Source organism: Berghia stephanieae, chromosome 8, assembly GCF_034508935.2.
Source record: "Berghia stephanieae isolate SIO BIC M18660-M18661 chromosome 8, UCSD_Bste_1.3, whole genome shotgun sequence".
In the NCBI taxonomy this organism is placed as follows: domain Eukaryota; kingdom Metazoa; phylum Mollusca; class Gastropoda; order Nudibranchia; family Aeolidiidae; genus Berghia; species Berghia stephanieae.
In genome coordinates this window covers 44,834,000-44,854,519 of record NC_088367.1, presented here as the reverse complement: position 1 = coordinate 44,854,519, position 20,520 = coordinate 44,834,000, and the positions used below count along the sequence as shown (strand labels likewise).

At 34.9% G+C, this 20,520-nt stretch overlaps 1 protein-coding gene across 8 annotated transcripts; it reads right to left on the bottom strand.

The window, feature by feature from the left end:
* Nucleotides 1–1,184: 1,184 nt before the first annotated feature.
* LOC144978748 (sec1 family domain-containing protein 2-like) lies at nt 1,185–18,419 on the bottom strand. 8 transcript variants are annotated; one of them, XM_078925191.1, is made up of 14 exons: nt 18,374–18,419; nt 16,248–16,450; nt 15,503–15,730; nt 14,645–14,794; nt 13,634–13,708; nt 12,842–13,146; nt 11,270–11,372; nt 9,975–10,102; nt 8,648–8,902; nt 8,045–8,205; nt 6,603–6,705; nt 5,829–5,984; nt 4,022–4,154; nt 1,185–2,286 (listed from the first exon to the last, which is right to left on the bottom strand). In XM_078925191.1, the coding sequence occupies exons 2-14, from the start codon at nt 16,425–16,427 to the stop codon at nt 2,194–2,196; spliced, it is 2,070 nt and encodes a 689-aa protein (XP_078781317.1). In that variant the 5' UTR covers nt 16,428–16,450; nt 18,374–18,419; the 3' UTR covers nt 1,185–2,193. The 8 variants fall into 8 exon arrangements, with proteins under 8 accessions (XP_078781317.1, XP_078781315.1, XP_078781311.1 ...); XM_078925189.1 differs by having other exon boundaries at nt 18,342–18,406; XM_078925185.1 differs by having other exon boundaries at nt 18,127–18,383.
* Between the last annotated feature and the right edge of the window lie 2,101 nt (nt 18,420–20,520).

Here is a 20,520-nt window from a genome sequence, read left to right as displayed (position 1 = left end):
AATTACAATAAAATTCCATTATTGATTGTATGTGAAACAATTTTAAGGTAATAAACAACCATTTTATGCACAAAAACGATTTCACAAAAAATTGCACCTAATGACCTTTCAAGGGCCGTAACTCTCGTAAATGACACTTGAAAAAACGGTAACACCCGGATTAATACTCAAGATATAGTGCTGTTTCAGAAAAACCATGTGGCGAAAACTCCCCCAGGGGGGGAGGGTTTCGCCCACTGGCCCATGCACCATAAGTGAAAGATCTGAAGTCTGAAGGTAAATATGAAACAGTACAAGACAAAGCAAGAAAGCGGCTATGTGGTCTAGTGGTATGACACTCGCTTTCGGATCAGAAGGTCCTGGGTTCAAGCCTTTCTCAGCGCATAGTTGAGTCCTTGGAAAAGACTCTTTACTCACATTCCTCACCATACTTAGGTGTAAAATGAGTACCTGGCCGTTGTTTCTGTCCAAAAAATTGTAATATCGCCTAACAGGTGTCATGTCCCGTCCTACATGTTAAATGTTGCTGTTGGTCAGGGACCCTTGTAAAGCGCTTTGAGCACGTTTAGTGGATATTGCGCTATATATATATATATATATATATATATATATATATATATATAATATATATATATATATATATATATATATATATAAAAGATCAATATTTTTTCTGTTACATTCTGGTGTGGCCCAAATAAAAATAAAAATTGTAAGTCAATAGTAACAGGGAAATGTGGGAATTGCGTATAGTGAAAACAAACACACCAGCCAGGGGTCACAATGTACCAGGTTTTTAAGCTTGATTCCTGCCATCTTGAGCTGACTGGCTGATTCTCCTTTTTTTGGTTTGTTTTGGTATTATTATTTGTCTGCTTTGTTTGGCATTGTGTTGAACACACCTTTCCAGATTTTTATCTAGCACAGCTTATCCCCAGTATCTTTTACTTTGAGATAAACCCTCCCACATTTATGTTAATAGTTTACGTGGCCCATGGTCTTAATATTAATATTACACACTTTGGAACTGTAATTAACATTTGCATAGTTGGACAGGAACGTCTCGTCCATCGTAAAATATTGGATTGGATTGGATTGGAACACTTTGATATTTTCAAAGTGGGACACATTTCATTTGCATATAGATATATACTTAAGAACAAATTAACAAAGTAGACCAAACGAATGGGTATCTATAAGATTTTTAATATTATATTATATTATAAATCACATTTGTAGCTATTTGTCTCTCAAAGAATAATTAATGCCATTTTCAATATGAATTAAATTACATATCTCACAAGGCAGCATCCCCAGTATAAAGTCAGTCGGTAAAACAACTAAAACACGAATGTGGATCTTTGTAGACCGACATGATGTAAAAAAAAAAAAGAGCCCCAGTGTCTTTACGAAGATTCAAGACCACCCCAAGTGAATCCAAAAAGTGAACATTATTAATTTGTCCGTATACAGTCGTGGGTAAAGACATACAAAAGTGAAATTCTATTGCACAAAAGAGATCCCGCTTTCTGTTGCATTAACTCTCTGATTCATATGATTGGGCAAGCAAAAAAAAACCACATTTGTTCAATTTTCATTCATTTTGAACATTCTAAGAGGTAATCAATATCATTTCACATTTACTTAACCTGTAAGAGTGATAAGAATTTATTCATAATATTGCCCAATCCAATGCAAAAACTGCAATTTTAATTCAACCTAGATAAAGCCTTTTTGACATATTATATCATAAAAACTTGTATATAACTTTTGGAATATTCTATAAACAAGAACTTGGATTTATTGGCATCACACACAGTTGAAGCAACGACCCAAAAACGTCGCAAAGGAAGTCACAGTTGTGAGCAACTCCTAGGAGCACCAGTCACAGAATAAGCTAAGGCATTTATTTATTAATTCTTGATTTTCAAATTTGAAGAGCAAATTTTCTCATGGATGAATAAAGGTAGTTTATGAATTACTCACTTAACTAATCTATAAATTTGTTTATTGCTTTATTAAAATCTCAAAAAAAACCCAACAACAACAAAAACAAAACAAAAACAAACAAACAAAACCCAACAGCACAAAACAAAAAAAAAATCCCAACACTCCCCTCCCCCCTCCCGAAAATACAAAACAAATCAAAACAAAACGAACCCACACATACATTCCTAATATCTATATTCTATATTATCTATCAGTGTTGATGTTGATGTTGTCATTCACTAGAAAAGATTTGAGAGTTGATTCTGTGTCGTTGATTCTAGTCCCACCCACAATGACCTAAAACCATGGAAAAGAAAAAAAGTGAGGAAATAACATTAATAATAATATGAGTAGTGTGGTAAAAAGTGAGGAAATAACATTAATAATAATATGAGTAGTGTGGTAAATAGTGAGGAAATAACATTAATAATAATATGAGTAGTGTGGTAAAAAGTGAGGAGATAACATTAATAATAATATGAGTAGTGTGGTAAAAAGTGAGGAAATAACATTAATAATAATATGAGTAGTGAGGTAAAAAGTGAGGAAATAACATTAATAATGATATGAGTAGTGTGGTAAAAAGTGAGGAAATGACATTAATAATATGAGTATTGTGGTAAAAAGTGAGGAAATGACATTTATAATAATATGAGTAGTGTGGTAAAAAGTGAGGAAATAACATTAATAATATGAGTATTGTGGTAAAAAGTGAGGAAATGACATTTATAATAATATGTGTAGTGTGGTAAAAAGTGAGGAAATGACATTAATAATACGAGTAGTGTGGTAAAAAGTGAGGAAATGACATTAATAATATGAGTATTGTGATAAAAAAAATCTGAAACCCCATGTATGAAACTGAGGCTGAATCCTTGATTTATCATCATATTACATTACAGAGCATTACTCCATTGTCTGATGGATGATGGATATTATATCTATAAGATGACATAGTCAGCCTTTAGTTGCTTTTAAAAATAAAACCAAATCCGTTAAATCTACGACCATTATTGAACACGGTCCAGTAATAACTCTGATTTACTCATTTAATCCAATCTTTCCCACATTTACTCGTTATTCTGACAATCCAAAGGGAGAGAACTTCAATTTAACACACTCTTCTCACAAGGTGCTTTGAGCATGTAAAGTGCATATTGCATTACATAAAATTTCATTGTTTTTTTGAGGGGTTTTGTTCGTTATACCAAACAATAGACACAGGGGAACAGCTACTAAAAACATCTGACTTCTGAACATGACTGGAATTAGCGTGTGTGATTGGAAATAGAGAAAAGAGAAAGAAGACAATTAAAGAAATAAAATAATCATCTTGTACCCTGAAAATATAATCATGCCCATGGACTATGATTTTTATCTGCAGTAAAAACAACTATATTCATGTCCTGATGTGTCATCAGATGATGGTGTCAATGTACCAACATCTTGCAACATCTTCTTGTGGAAACCTTCAATATTGTCGAGGATCATTCCACAGTTTATAGGGTATACATTTTAAACTTATTAAAACACTGCACGTAATACTAAAAAAAATACATAGATTAAAAAGTCACGATGTGAGCTCTAGCAACCAAGTAAATGCACGTTGGCAACCGTTTTCAGCCAGGTCAGCTGGGAGGCTATCCTCAAGGGGTCCCAGGTTATGTGACACATGCTTTCCGCATATCATTTTTTTTTTTCTCTCCTTTCACAAGATGACAAATTAAGGAGCAGGAGCTGGTGTAAGATAAATATATACACCTTTTCCGATATTTATTTCACAGGATGAAACTTCCTCCCTTTGCAACGATGCACTTTGGTTATGCAATATTTCTTTTAAGTTTAAGATACCCCCCATCCCCCTCTCCAAGGTTAATATATTAAAAAATTAAAAACATTTCTATATTAAAAAGCTATAGAAATTAATGACCATATCAAGTAATGAAAACCATTTACACGGCCCATTTCTGGATAAAATATTCAATTCAGAGTCTTTTGAGAAGTAATTATCAAATTCAAAATCCGGACTGACCTCAAAACCAGGCTTGGCACTGTTGACTATATCCTTGATCATTCTGACCTCTGACCCAGTGACTCCTCCAATCACCATTACCATCAATAATGGGGCATCACCAGGACGAGGCTTTGCTGAACTTTTGAAAAATCTGGAAGTGAAAGAAAATTAAAAAAAAAAATGCAAACTTTAATGATTTGGACAAGACTAAAAATCATCTTAACTTCAATGACAGAAAGTCGAAGAGTTAACAGTAAATGAAAAGATCATTTACACATCATTTGATCTAAAGCTGTTGACTAAAAGCAAAAATAAAAAAAAACAACAAAAAAAAACAAAAAAACCCAACAAAACACTTGAGTAAACATGCTCAAAATGCTTAATAGGGGGTCTCTAACCAACAGCAACACTTATCATGTAGGACGACACATGACGCCTGTTAGGCGATATTACTTTTTTTCAGACAGAGACAACACTGTTAACAGCTAGGTTCTCAGTTTAACACCTGAGTACAGTGAGAAAATGTGAGTAAAGAACTTTTACCAAGGACTAAACTATGCGCAGCTCGAAGCAGGACTCGAACCTGAACCTTCCAATCCGAAGACGAGTGTCATAGCACTAGATCACATTGCTGCACTAGATGGAGATGGAGGTGAATTAAGTATGTTCTTCAAAAATAGGACTATGCAAAACCACAGATTGCTTGCTCTTTGCTGGATACTTGAAAGGGAAGCAGGCCAAAGCAGACATGGTGAAGGACAGTGGAAGAGGAGATCATAAAGTAGAACAAGTCCAGCTTCAACTGGCCTGAGACTGAGACAGAAACAAGTGGAGATGATCCTTCATTATTGCCCTTGTGCACCAGTGAGTGTAAAAGGCAGTTACTAGGTAAATAAGTATGATCTGCAGAAGGATTGTACTTAGTTTCTTTTGTTTCTGTTTTGACAAGATATCGGTCTATTGCAAGGTACATTAAAATATGAGCTAAAAAGACTTGTCAACATTTCCATTTAAATATAGCACTGCATCATCTTGACATCTTGATATAGATGAAGTAAACACAAAATATTGCACCTTTATTTATCAATTTTTTTTAATGTTCTACTTTTTCTTACCACTATCTATTTGTTCTATTTCTCTTACCTATATTAGAATAATTGCTGTTGATAAAGGGGAAACTCAAAACGTCAAAAATAATGTTGTTAGTTATTTATTAAAGCGTAACATTTTTTCACACTGGTTTTCATTAAAACAACAGGCATCATTTGTGTGTGTTTTTTTTTTTATAGAGACCCATTGGATGAAAAAAAGTTTTTTTTAACCCTTTAACGGTACTATTTCACTTTAGTCTATCCTGACAGATATTACCCTTACTACCAAAGAACCCCAGCTCAATGTGATTTTCTTGAGTATCGATGAGGTCTATGCCACACACTGTTGCTACTTTTCTGTTGGTGAAAAAAGCCTCTACATTACAACCTAATGTATAATGGGAGAAATTATGATTTGATAGAAATTCATTATTGCTATTAAAGGGTTAAAAATGCCATTAATGGACAACTGTCATCTTACTTGACTTAGATGCCTTTCGCGTCTCGACCGAAAGATCGGGTCGCCTTGGCTGTTTCCAGTATTTCCTGTGTGAGGTGTCTCCAATATTGCCGGTTCTCTGCTAGGGTTCTCAGATTTTCAAGGTTCCCTGCCGTTATGAGACTAATGCTTTGTCCAAGTGTTGTGAGGTTTTTGTTTAGGATCACAGATGAAAAAAAAAAATATAAAAGAAAAAAAGAAAAAGAAAAGTCAGAATTGCATGCATGCTACGTACCCAAACCCAGACTTGAGTAAATCTTTCAGACCGCCTGACTTGCATTCTATATCTGGCAGTTCTGGTTTTCCTGGGTCAACAATTTTCTCCATTATTTGTTTCAACAATGGTTTAACAGATGCAGGGCTCATTGCACCACCGGGGTCCAACAAGTTCCTATATAGACAAGGAAAGATAAAAAAAATTAAATCTTGGAAATTAAAAAAATAAAATGAATCCTCATTTCAAAATAAATTTGAAATTAACTGCTTGTTCTTGATCTAAACTACTTGGGAGAGATTGCAATTTAAAGTGAAAATTTACTTGTTTTGGTGAGAAGCAATTTAACAGCCCTGTATTATCATCACCATCATAATCGTTACTATTATTATTATTATTATTATTATTATTATTATTATTATCGTTATTAATATTAGTATTATTATTGTTATTATTATTATTACTATTACTATTATTATTATTGTTATTATTACTATTATTATTATTATTACTATTATTATTATTATTATTATTATTATTACTATTATTATTATTATTATTATTATTATTATTATTATTATTATTATTATTATCTATTATTATTATTATCATCATTATTATAATTCATTCAGTCATTATTGGTCTTATATATTCTTTCATGTCAGCTTCAGCCTACGTCGTCTGTGATAAACTCTTAAACTATGTTTAACTCTTTTTCTCCAAAAAAACCCACCAAAAAACAAACCTAACCGAGCTAAAAATAAAGTAACTGTCCAAAATTTATATCTCACATACCCAAATTCCTTCAACTCCCGTCTGAGTTCCAACAAACTGTCCAACTTTTCCCACATATTCTCAATCTGGTCGGTTAGAATGGACTCTGTCACCTTGTCTCCAACTGTAATAAAAAGTATGTGGAGTGAATGACGTCTTCATTTACAAAAAAAAAAACCCAACAAATTATCTACTTTTATTATTATTACTATTACTATTATTACTGCTGGTAGAGACTACCATGCAAGGATCGATCTGCTGAGTCATACTCATCGCTGCTCTCAACAAGACTGATGAGACCAAAGTCATACAGGGCGCAGACAATCATTTCTTGAGACAGAAGGATGCTAACTACTATTACTGCTGTTGTGTTATTCTTCTTCTTCTTCGTCTTCATCATCATCATCATCATCATCATCTTCTTCTTCTTATCATTATTGTAGGTATTGTTATAGCCATAGTTGTAAATTTTATTTGTTATTACTGGTATCATCTTTTTAAAACCACTATTATTAGTATTACCAACATGTTTTGTTTGTTTCAATTACCATTTTCTTCCTCTTTCGTGTATGTTGCCATCTTTTTCTTTTTTTTTCTTTCCATTATTGGCGAAAGCCTAAAAGTAAATAACCTTGAATATAACTTGATACTTGTCACTGTTTCAGCAGCCGGAAAGGTAATTGTTTCTCACCAAATTCTCTCTAACAGACTATAAACAATAAATGTTACACATAATTTTCTGTGACGGCTACAATGATCAATTGCGGGCAGAAGTGGCAAACATTTTCCCTTACAGCTTACCATTAAGTAAGGGAATTTTTCGGATTAAAAATAAACTGACTGATAATATAAATGTTGTCTGGCAACCAAAGGTCTAAAGTTTGATTATTGATAAATACCTCCCCCTTTGATTGTGGGGAGAGTGCTCTACAAACTGAGCTATCTGGGCTCCCGTATACTGTGCATACATTGTTTTTTAAACCACAGAAAAAGTGTGTGCTTACTTTGTAAAAAGCCAATGAATTTTGTCTATGATTATGCTCACCCTACCATCTTACACTGTTTCACAAACAGACTTGAAAACTCAAACGCATACAACCCCCCCCCCCCCCCTCCCCCCAAAAAAAAAAAACCCAAAAAACAAAAACAAACCCAACTTGAGCTTTTATATAGCGCAATATCCCATAAATGTGCTCAAAGCGCTTTATAAAGGTTCCCTAGCCAACAGCAACATTTAACATATAGGTCGAGACATGATGCCTGTTGGGCGATATTACATTTTTTTCCCGACATAGCCAATGCTGTTAACAGCCAAGTACTCATTTTACACCTGAGTGCAGTGAGAGAATATGAGTAAAGAGTCTTTCACAAGAACTCACCTATACCACTCAGGAGTCTAACCCAGGATCTTGAGATCCGAAGGCGAGTGCCATACCACTAGGCCACATAACCTTATCACTTACCAATAGCTTTCATGATGGGTGGTAAACAGTCTCTGTCTTTAACAATCGCCTCCACTAGATGGTCTTGTAACGATTTGACTTCCTCTGGATTCTCACTGCTACCATCCGTCACTGAGTAAATATAGACTAGTAGATGGAGGACATCATCTAGAGTAAACTCCCTTGTAAAGTAAAATGGAAAAGAGAAGAAAATTTCTCATGTCAACGGTGTCTTTCTTGTAAAGCGCAATTGAACACGTTAGGTGGAGAAAAAACGATAAACATATGAGCTGACATCCTATTTTATCTCAATGCAAATATCCAGCCCTTCCTTGTCAACTCTCAAATACATATGCCTCTAAAGACAAATTAGTTACCCACAGAATATCCCAAGCTGGCTAAGTACAAATTTGTTGCAACCCCCCCCCCCCAAAAAAAAAATAAAATAAAATAAATAAATGAATAAAAAAAAATAAATAAAAATAAAACAAAAACAAAACAGCAACAATAAAAAACAAAAAAAAAAAAACAGCAGAAAGAGGGTAGGACGTCATGACCACTGGATCCTATTATTAGGTCTACATATATAACCAGAAAACCTTGATATTAAAGGGTTAAAAATACCTTTTTTCTCTTTCTTTCTCTAATTCGGTGACCAGCAACTTTGACATCAAAGAAAAGGCTGATGGGTAAGCACTCTCTTCTTCCTCCTCCTCCTCCCCACCGCCACCCTCCGTATCTGCAATGGCTTGCAGCATATTTTTCTCCTTAGCAATGACGCTGTCATGGTGGAGTGTAGACGAGTGCTTCAGTGTTTGGCTTGTTGCCATAGACACTTGAAGTGTATTCAAATGCTTTTGAATGAGAGCGTATTTGCCTCTAAAAGAAAAGAAAATCAAAATAATTCCCATGGACATTCAAAGAGAGCATTACTAACACAAACCAGAATATTTTGAAGGGAAAAATCTAGGTATCTAAAATGCAGACCTGCATATCTGATAATCTTAAAATTCGTATTTGTTTTGGACAGATAAAACCTGCGTTGCTATAGTTCACAGCAAAAATCAACAATTTAACTTCACAAGGATTAAATGAGACTTCAAAATCCTTAAAATTATGTATTCTGTCGTCATCAACTTTCATTGACCAAGAGATGCTCTTAAAGTGCTGAAATTGGAGGCAAAATTTCGTATTTTTATGAATTTTTCTGAACAGTAGGAAGGTCTGTAATATGTGATCAACTGCCTAAAAACAGAATTGTATCAAAATGAACTCTTAATGATTAAAAAAAATTAAACTTTTAAGAATTGAGTTAAAAATAATGCTGTCATCGAGAAGAATGAGTTTCATTTCTTTGGCTTCAAATGGTTATATAAAAAGGAAGAAAATGGGATAGTAAAAAGTTCTGGAATTACAATTAAAGCACCCAAAAAAAGTAAGACAAAGGGGAATTGCTTCAAATAGGAAACAGATATAGATTCCAAGAGCTATCAAAGTACTTAGTTTGGGATCACCTAAACGTCTCATCCATAGACAAGCACAGGTCCCCACTAAGAGGAATACACTCAAATGTTTACAAATCATATATAATATGTAAATAAACATAATACAGTGCATAACAGAGAGATAATTTACAAGGAAAATAATATCATCTTCCAAAACTAACTATACATTTGACTGTTTCCCTCCCAGCCAGGGTATCTGGCCAGTGCAAGGACAAAACCCAAGTAATTTCATCCCAAGACAAAGACAGAAAGCATGTTGGAAAAAAGATAAAGGGGGGATAGAAGATACAGTAAGTGCCTCCCTGCCCACTATGGGAGGTCAGGAACCCCACCCAGACATTATCCATTACAATGTTAAATCAAACCTATAATTGGGTTTGGCTATCAGACCTGCAAATAATAAGTGCATGTCAGTGAAAACCAACATTTATGAAGCCAATATTTACTTAAATAAAGCAAGTGTGGTGTCCAAGAGATCAGCTGTGACCCGGCTGGGTCGGCGAGACATGTCCAAGGGGAGTTTCTCTGATGTCGCTGTCTCGACAAGTCGACGATTTATGTCCATGAGGGCTTCCTATGGTAATAATAAAAATAAAAATTATAAAACATATTATATATTTTATAAAAATTATGCCCTTCCGCCACGACATCATAAGATCTCGTCGGCCTTCCATGAAGGAATATAGATAATTCATCAAACAAGATGTCTGATGTCAACAGGAATCACCAATGTTGTCCAAGTGAGCAAATTGGGGGGTTAATAATCTTGCTCAAGGAAAAAAACAAAAGTGCCTGATACGGGGCTCAAACCCGGGACCTTCCAGGTTACAGTGCAATGCCTTGGCCACTCGGCCACTTCACCCCCGATATAATATATATATTATATATAATAATAATAATGATGATGATGATGAAGATGATAATAATAATAATAATAATAATAATAATAATAATAATAATAATAATAATAATAATAATATAGCAAACGACATGAAAGGAAAAGAAAGTGAATAAATCAACTATCAATATGTCACAGCTTTAATTTTTTAAAAAGAAAAAAAAAGACATATTATCTGAATGAAGTGCATACTACTCTGAGAGAAAGAAAATTTTCTTGTTGATTGCCATGTCATAATCATTCATCATCTCCATCATCAGAACTACTCAAAATAAAAATAAAAATATGAACATGTTTATAGACCATTTCCACGGATTTACCATACTCAATGAGCTGCACAATGTTTCATTTATTCCCCCAGCAGGCCATATGGAATCATATTTCTATTTCATACAGTACCAGTTGTCTGCTAGGTATCCTATTTGTAACACTATGACAATATTCATCACAGCCTATAGCCAGGTTCTCCTGTTGGGTGTAGTAGAAATTGTGTAAAATGCCTTACCCAAGGACACAACTTTGGGACCAAAATTTTCCACTGTCATCCATCCCGCCAATAACCAAGCTGAATATTGCTTGACTTTGGTGAGAAGACGTATCGATGAGCCTTCAAGCCAAACACCTCACCATCAACACGGTCATTGTCATCTGCCTTCAGCCTAAGTTCATCATCATCATCATCATCAAAAATACAGTGGAGCCCGGTTATAACGAGAACCTCCGTTCCAAGCATAAATTCCAGTGATTCCCGAACTCTCGTTATAACCGATTTTCAAGGGAAAGAACCACATCTCTAGTTATTTTTGATGCCGTTAAACTTAAAGCACCACTGTACCAACCAACCTTATGTTTCTTCATGATCGTAGCTGTCAGGTGACTTGGAGAGTCTTTCACATTAAGAGGAGCCAGACAGCCTGGTAAGATAACACTGCGACTAGATTTGGTGCTGAAATGGAATTTATATCCAAAAAGAAAAAAAAAAGTATAAATGTCGATTATCTTCAATCAAATTGTCCACAAATGCAATGACGAATTTAAAATAAAGAGATGGAATTAAAGATAACTTTTAGTAGACCTGCCACTCATTCAGATTCTTTTCTTAGATAAGCAAATCGACAGTAAATATTTAGTCTGACTGAGTCAGTTGGTTTATTTGAAGAAGAAGAAGAGGAAATGATATATATGATAATGTTGGTATTTTTTATGGAGGCAATTGGGGGGGGGGGGGGGGGTGTGAAGGGGCTTTGGCTAAATTTGTATATCTACCCATTTGATTCAGTTTTACAAAATAAAACTGGGTGGGGATCCTGACCTCCCATAGCGGGCAGGGAGGTACATACTGTGTCTTCTATCCCCTTATATCTGTTATCCAACATGCTTTCTGTCTTTGTCTCGGAATGAGATTACTTGGTTTTGTCCTGGCACTGGCCGGAGTCCTAGCTGGGAGGGAAACAGTCAAATGCATAGTTATTGTTTTGGGAGATGATATTTTTTTCCTTGTAAATCATCTCTCTGTTATGTATTATTATTATTATTTTGAATGTATAATGTAAGCATTTGAGTGTGTTCCTCTTTGTTGGATTTTGTGCTTGTGTCCGGATGAGACTTATAGGTGTCTCAAACTAAGTACATTGGTGGTATGCTCTTGGAATCTACATCTGATCCCTATTTGTTCTCAATTCCCCTTTGTCTTACTTTTTCTTGGGTGCTTTAATTGTAATTCTAGAACTTTTAACTATCCCATTTTCTTCCTTTTTACTGGCGCTGATATGACCTTAATGTGTTGCAAGCGCCGTAAAACCCTTTAAAAAAAAAAAAAAAAAAAAAAAAAAAAAAAAAAAAATATATATATTAATAAATAAAAAGTTATTCAGAAAAAACAAACTTGTAAATATATCAGTTATTTTTCTCCTCATTAATATGTTTACAAACTGAAGGAGACTGCATATGATCTGGAACAGTTTACATTGGTGACATTTCATTTAAATAAAGAAATAAAAAAGAGTGTATGAAACAGCGCCAGCCAAAGCAAGAAAAAAAAATACAAGAAATAAAACCATCCCAAAACATCAGCCTTCCTCACCTGCCTGGATTTTTCCTTTTTTGCTTTATCCGGCAATGTTTTGTACACAATTTTTCAGATCTTTATCTTACACCAATGCCTACTCTTAATTTGTCGCTCTGTTCTTTTAAATAAAGGCTGAAAATTTGGATATTGCAACTTTTGATTATAGACAGTAATGCATAATGCATTTACATAGAATTTCAAATTTGGTAACGTAAATGTAATGTATTTATGTATTCATTAACTTTTGTTGTAGGCTGAAAAAGGGCTTTTGAGCCCGAAATGTTCCGTATTTGGTATTTTGTTCTTTTTTGAAGCTTTTATATTCAATTTTGTTTATGGCTACCTACTTGTAGCAGTGGCACAAGTCCCTCATGTCTATTAGTCTATCAGTGTCATTATCATTCAGTGAAGGCAGTGTGTTGAAGATCTTGTCCAGGAGCACATCTGATTGTCTAGTGACTACAGAAGCAAGGTCAAGACTGCGATCGACCAGAAGTAACGACATTCTGGACTGGGCTGTCTTCCGCCTGGCTTTAGCTGGGGGAAAACTGTCGAGGTCGGTGGCAATGATTCGGCTGAGACATCCGATGGAGTAGATGTCCTCTTTGACATTCATTGACTGGAGGAGACCATCCAGGGATGTTGAGAACAGCTTGAGGTAGAAAGGATAATGATAGAAGTTGAAATGGTCATCGTGATGATAATGATGATGATGGTGACAGCAATAATTAAATTAACCATATTCAAAGCTGATGGTGACAAAGGGTGAAAAAGGAGAAATTTTTTTGAAAGATTGCCTTTAAGCCCCAGTTTTATCGCAGTAACTCCAACTTTTAGTGCAATTGAGAAAATCAAACATCATTGATAGCAAACTTCTGGAAAGAGGGAAATTACACCTATTTGTTAGACCACACATCAAGTCCCTCACTGCCAGTACATTAATAGGAGGAAATATAATTTTTAAAAGGGGGAAATTCCTCCTCTGACTCCAAAATAGCGGATTTCCGCGGATCTGAGGAAAAACATCAGCACTGCATAATGACGATGGTGGTTGTGATGATTGCGATGTTTATACTGACAATGACAATAATAATGATGACGATGCTAATGGTTATTATTTTTCAAAAAAGGCTTCTTACCCTGATTTGAATTTCAAGGTCCTCTGGGAGATTTGTGATTTCAACATCATTCAAACTGTCACAATTTTTTGCATCCTTAACATGTTGGAGGAAAAAGAAGAAAAAAAAAAGACTATACCGATTCATTCTAAAATTGAAATTAATCAATTTTTTTTCCTTTAACAAATCAGCTCCATCTCTCTTATAATGAGAACCTCCGTTCCAAGCATAAATTCTCGTGATTCCAGAGCTCTCGTTATAACTGATTTTCAGGGGAAAGAACCACACAATCTTATTTTGACCTATCGATAATTCTTCAAATAGTGTACACGGTGCTGAACTTCATATTAAAGCATTGACATATCTCATTGCATGATTCTTCTCCACTTCTTCTATGATGGAGACTTTAGTCTCAAAAGTCAGTCTCTTTCTTTTTTGATTTTGATGTCTCTAGTAGTTAATTTTAGCAGAATTCAGCACTTTTAACAATCTATATTAAAAAACAAAACAAAAAACAACAACATTAAGCAGTGTTGCCAAGCCTAGCCCATGAAAATATGTAATATGGAGAGCCAAAATGATTAAGATTTTGAAAAAAATTGCTTACAATCATTCAAATACTATAAGTATCTCTAAATCTGAAGATGGCCAATTAGACCATACTAGCAATATCATAGTCGATATTTAAATTAATGAATAAAATTACTCCTTAAAAACTATATAAATTGTATCGACCTTCAGAATCCATGTACAAATCTGATATGATCCAGCCAGATAATATTAAATTGAACTCCATCCATGAATTTCTGGGTCAAGAAACACATAAATTTAATAGTGTGTACAATCCTCAGCAAAATATGTACAATGAACGAAATTGTGTAAGAATACGCGTTTTTTATGCAAGATTGGCACCACTACATCAAAGCAAGAGAGCAAAATTTAACTGTAATAAACAAATAATAGCAAAAAACAACCCGAAAACAAAAAAAACAAAAAAAAACAAAAAGGCTTGAATTTAATCCTCAATCTCACCTTAGTGTACTTAACCCCGTGCTGATAGTTTATTTGTTGTAAATCTGATGGGAGCAAGGGGAATAACTCTGAAAATGCTGGCGTGATGAAGAAACCAGGGGACACTTCGCAGCTAAAAAGATTGACTTGTTGGACCTCTGAAGTGTAGTTCTGTGGAAAAGGAATCATTTCCATTATTCTGTACATTATCATTAGCTGGTAGCAATGATCAAAGTTATGTCACAATATCCACCCCTCCCCCCCCCCCCCCCCCCACTATCCACCAATATCTTTATGTACAACAGCAAGCAAACTTTAAATCAAATCTAATCTTATCATCCCCCTGCAGATATACCAAAGAACTTATTTCAAACTTTAAATTCAATCTTATTATATCAGTCTCTTCCTGAGATAAACCAAAGCGAATTTAATTTCAATTTTTAAATGTATTCCTTTGTTAAATACGTTTCTTGCAAATGAATAAAGTCCAACAATTGTAATGCGATTTTGTTTTGATTAATTTGTCTAAATTTGTCTTGAAAGAAAAATGGTCCAACAGTGAATGGAGTGTGGTTCAGTATGATACATGTCCTTGTATTAAAATTAATGGATATCGTCCTTTTCTAGTCATAGATGCTTCTTATGCAATAAAGAGCAGAGACGCCGACTTAAAATTTGGCTCACAGGAATTTCAGACACCACTCTTTCTCTCAGCCAGACCTGGATGTCATATCTATTGGATCCTGGATTTGGCTCCCTGACATCAAGATAATTTTATTCTCTGTTTTAAACTGGCACTTCTCCATAATCTTTATTTCTCATCATATTTGGTATAGTATAAGTGCCTGCTCCAAACTTTTTCTGGATTTATATCCTTACCATGTTTCCCATCCACTCCAGAAGTTGTTCTTCAAAATCTTCAAAAGCTGCCCCATTTTCGATGCTAGCAGCCGTTATCTTTGAATGCAGTAAAGGATGAGCGGTAGTCAGCACAATGACATACTGGAAGTGACTCTGTGTTATAATGTCTTGTAGGATCTGTTCTGCTACGTCTTCTAAAGGACCATGGACTAGGAACACGCCTTTCTTTTGATCTGCTTGTCCACTCTGTGAATGAACAAGTTAAGAATAATGAGTGTAATACAGGGTAGTGTAAATGTTGCTGCTCGAAGCTCGAAGAAATAAATAATAATGTGGTAGTGGCGTAGTTAAGATGACTTAACTACGCCACTACCTCATCATCTCATTCATCTGTGGTGTTTCAATCATCCTGTTTTGTTGGTAAAGGGGAAACCCGAAACGTTCATTTGATCTGTTTTTGTAATTAAATTGAAGCTTACATTCAACTTCACATTATTATGAGTGTAATACATGAGAATGCCCCCCCCCCCCCACCAATAAAATGACCCTGAGTGACATTAAAAATGATGAATTTTGGCCCAGTTTGCTAAAATTAGATTTTGGTGGGATGTTGTCATGTGACCATTTGTCTGCATAAAAAATTGCATGAGAACTTCATCTTAAGTTTTTTCGACTCAAAATACGGGGGGACGGGGGGAGAGAATTTCATTTTGTAAGAGTATGGCAACTCTGTTGTACCTATTAGGTGGGCTTATTGACATACCTCGAAGGAAGAAAATTCCCTGACATCCTCAGCTCCAGCATCGAGGAGAGCTGCCATCCCACCAATCCAATGAAGAACATGGGCTAATTTATTGTCACAAAAGACGACTGCCCTCTTCACCTTCAGCTTCACTAAATCATGCCAATGGCTCAAACTGGCAACACCAACAGTTTTGTCCATTTTCAAAAGCTTGATGAATTTGACTTGGGAAGAAATAGAAAAGAATTGCGAAACTGCTTCAAAAGTCTAATAAGCAAAATAGCTTGACAATCTTGCAAAGATTGGAAAGCAAACAACAAAAATGAATGTAAAAGCTTATATAGAAAACACCTGTCTGGGGATAATGAAAATTCGTTATCCCCAGACACCTGTCTGGGGATAACCAAATTTCTTTATCCCCAGACACATATTTGCAACTCCGCTCTTTTAAACAATTATCCACATTCCAGAATATGGAATGTTTCCGAATGCACATAGAAATAAGGAAAGTTAATAAAATATCTATAAAAACATAAAATTAACCAACATTAAATCAGTTGTTACTACATATACACAATATGCGTCGACTTCGAAGTGGGTGTCATGGCCGAATGGTTTAGTCGTCTGCCCTGGAACTTTTACCAGAATCGATGTTGTGGGTTCGAATCCTGGTTCCGCCACTTTTTTAAATTGTTTTTTTTTTTTAAATTCCGTCTTTTTAAAAAAATGTCCCATCCATCCTCCCCCCTCCACCTTTTTTTTTGTGCAAGTCTATTCTTTTCTCCTTTTTGTTTGACCTTTTGTTCCGTTTCTGAGCATGAATTTCTTAAAATTGTTTTTATTAAAAAAAAAAATATTGTTTGTTTTTTCTCTCCTCTATCTAACCATTTGGTCGCTCTCTGAATATTTCTGTTTGTTTGCTTTTTAATTATTTATCCTTTTTATTCACTTTTTGAGATCGGAGTGGGGACAAATATGACAATTTGCTAGAAACTAGAAAGGAACTAAGAGAGAGAGAGAGAGAGAGAGAGAGAAGAGAGAGAGAGAGAGAGAGAGAGAGTAGAGCGTTTAAAAAAAAAAGAGGTGGGGGGGGGGGGAGGATGGATGGGACATTTATCCCTTGCACCGTTCTGTAAAAAGAAGACGGAATGTAAAAAAGAAAAAAAACTAGTGGCGGAACCAGGATTTGAACCCGCAACGTCGATTCTGGTAAAACTTCCAGGGCAGACGACTTAACCATTCGGCCATTACACCCACTTCGAAGTCGACGCATATTGTGTAGAACAACTGATTTAATGTTGGTTGATTTTATGTTTTTATAGATTTTTTATTAACTTTCCTTAATTCTTTTTTTAAAACTCTCTCTCACTCTCTCTCCATCTCTCTCTTGGTTCCTTTCTAGAGATAGAGGAGAAAAAAAAACATTAATATTTTTAATAAAAACAATTTTTAGAAATTCATGCTCAGAAACGGAACAAAAGGCCAAACAAAAAGGGGAAAAGAATAAACTCGCACAAAAAAAAAAAAAAAAAAAAAGTGGCGGAACCAGGATTCGAACCCACAACGTCGATTCTGGTAAAAGTTCCAGGGAAGACGACTAATCCATTCGGCCATGACACCCACTTCGAAGTCGACGCATATTGTGTATAGTATATGTAGTAACAACTGATTTAATGTTGGTTGGTTAATTTTATGTTTTTATGTGTTTTATTATTATTATTTCTATGTGCATTTGGAAACATTCCATATTCTGGAATGTGGATAATTGTTTAAAGGAGCGAAGTTTCAAATATATGTCTGGGGATAACGAATGTTGGTTATTCCCAGGCAGGTGTCTGGGGATAACGAATTTTGGTTATCCCCAGACACCTGTCTGGGGATAATCACAGCGGTTACTAACACTGTTAGTTACTAACAGTGAACAGTGTTAAAGTTAGAGATGGTCACCGTTACTGTTACAAAGTATGTTTGGCAAAAATTATAATGTCCCCGAATAATGAGGCAGGCGATTCAAGTCATTCTGGATATGATTGTTCGTGATCATGAAACATGTTGTATCGTTATCATCTAGACCTAGATTGAGATGTTGATGGGTTTGTACACAAACACACGCACTAGAAAAGGGAAGCAGAGATAAGTTTGTTTACGTTGAACATTGTGGAGCACAACAGTGACTTCCCTTGGTTCTCCCAATCTCCACAAACCGAAGGAAGAAAAATGGAAGCCGGTAATGGGTACTAGTGGATACTAGCAATATCAACTAGCATGATAAGTAATCAGTACTTAAAAAGGGACTCCGAGAAAATCTAAACGTGTGACCCACCGCCTCTAAACGGTACCGTGTTGGGGTGATAAAGATGCTCAACATTGAGTTTATGGACAACATTTGAGACTTGGATTATATCTTCATGTTTTTATTGTGTACAATTAATATATCTTGTCTCTGGATCCGTCTCATTTAGGAGACAAAGTGGCAAACCCATTAAGAACATATCACAGCAAAGGCAAGCAGGATGCAGGGGTTTCATAAGCCAATGCCCAGGAAGAATTAAAGCCCAGGCATACACAACACTTATCAGGCCAATATTAGAATATGCCAGTGCCGTCTGGGACCCTTCACAGAAAAAGGACATAGACAAGATTGAAAAAGTACAAAGAGCAGCTGCAAATTCGCAAACGGGTGCAAATTCAGAGACCCAGGTTGTGTCACGTCATCCCCCAGTCACTTGAATGGAAAACATTGAAAAGCCGGCGCAAGGTATCCCGTATTCAGGGACGGCTGGTAATAATGGGCAGGGTGGGCAAATACCAGCCTGTTTTTTCAAGTTATATGCTGTATTACCAGGTCCGAAATAATCTAATTTAAATTAGATAATTTCAAAAGTTAGTACTTAAACTTGATACTTCGTACTGAAATCAATTTGTGTGTATTTTTGATAGATTGAGAATCACCATGCACCCCGTAATGCATAAACCAGGATACGCTCCTGTTCTTTTTTTTATCAACCCCCCCCCCCTCTCCCCAACCACTCCACTCCGCCCACATCGTCATCCCATCGTCACGTCGCCTGACGCTGAACTCCGAGTTTGCTGTCTGGCCTCTCTAGTACTAGGTCGGGCTAATTCAAATGAGCCCACCTTATAAACTAAATGCAGATTTTGGCAAACGTACTTTTTCTAATTTATTGCCTTACTTGTGCTGGTGCCATTGATGTAATGACATTGGGAAGATTCCAGTATTGAATTTAATTTATTAATTTACTAATATATCAATTTAGTATTAACTTGTGTTGTTTTTATATATTTGTTTAACCATTTAAATTTATTTTTTTCTCGTTTTCTTTAGTGCTTCTCAAAACTCATTTATTTAAATTGTTTTCTTATTTGATTTTTTTTTTTTTTTTAACAAATTAATTTGTTCTTTTTTTTTTCTTCAAATTCTTAAAGTAATTACCGCTGTATTTTTATTGCCATACTAAATAATTTTGCAAAACAATGTAATTTTCTATTGCATTTCCTCTAATAAAACAAAACACTTTTATTCAAAGGTCACGACTAAATAAATATATAAAATACAACCACCATTTTGGTTTTCTCAACAATTGAATTAGTATACGAGAAATACTCTTCTGAGAAAATAGACAGTTGAATTCTAAGAGGAAATAGATACGTTTAAAGGAAGGGTGGGCAGATTCCGTACTTGCCCGTCCTAAAGCTAATACATACATAAGATAGTTCATGATGAAGAGGCGGGAAGCTCGGGGTTGGTTGGGTAAGGAGTAAAGATAACACGGTCGTTATTGTTATCGTCTAACGAATGCACGAGGAGAGATTGGTAGCAATATTTTGTCTTAATTGTATTGTATGAATTATTGGCGAAAGCCTAAGATTAAATAAACTTTGTTGTTGTTTGTCTTTTTTTTTTTGACTATGGAACTCATACTTAATAGCAGACCTGCCTACTTGAAATAGGAAAATAAAAATCGTAGTTTTCAGGGTTAATAAAATCGTAGATATTTTAACTACCCTTTAACAAAATCACCGGAATTTTCGTCTATTATAGGTATCAAATTTTAAAAAACGAGAAAAACTGATTGGAAACGTAATTATGTTGGTGGTGGTAGTAATGATGATGGTAATACTCGTATTATTATTGTTATTATTATCATTTGTTATTATTATTATTATTATTATTATTATTATTATTATTATTATTATTATTATTATTATTATTATATTATTATTATTATTATTATTATTATTATTATTATTATTGTACGTATTGGTGGTATTA

Excerpts from the sequence above, each read along its gene's own strand:
- LOC144978748 (XM_078925191.1), bottom strand. The coding sequence starts at position 16,427 with ATGGACAAAACTGTTGGTGTTGCCAGTTTGAGCCATTGGCATGATTTA. Across the intron at positions 15,731-16,247 it reads GGGAATTTTCTTCCTTCGAG|AGTGGACAAGCAGATCAAAA; the intron begins GTATGTCAATAA and ends GTTCATTCACAG. Across the intron at positions 10,103-11,269 it reads CGATCATGAAGAAACATAAG|GAAGCCCTCATGGACATAAA; the intron begins GTTGGTTGGTAC and ends TTATTACCATAG.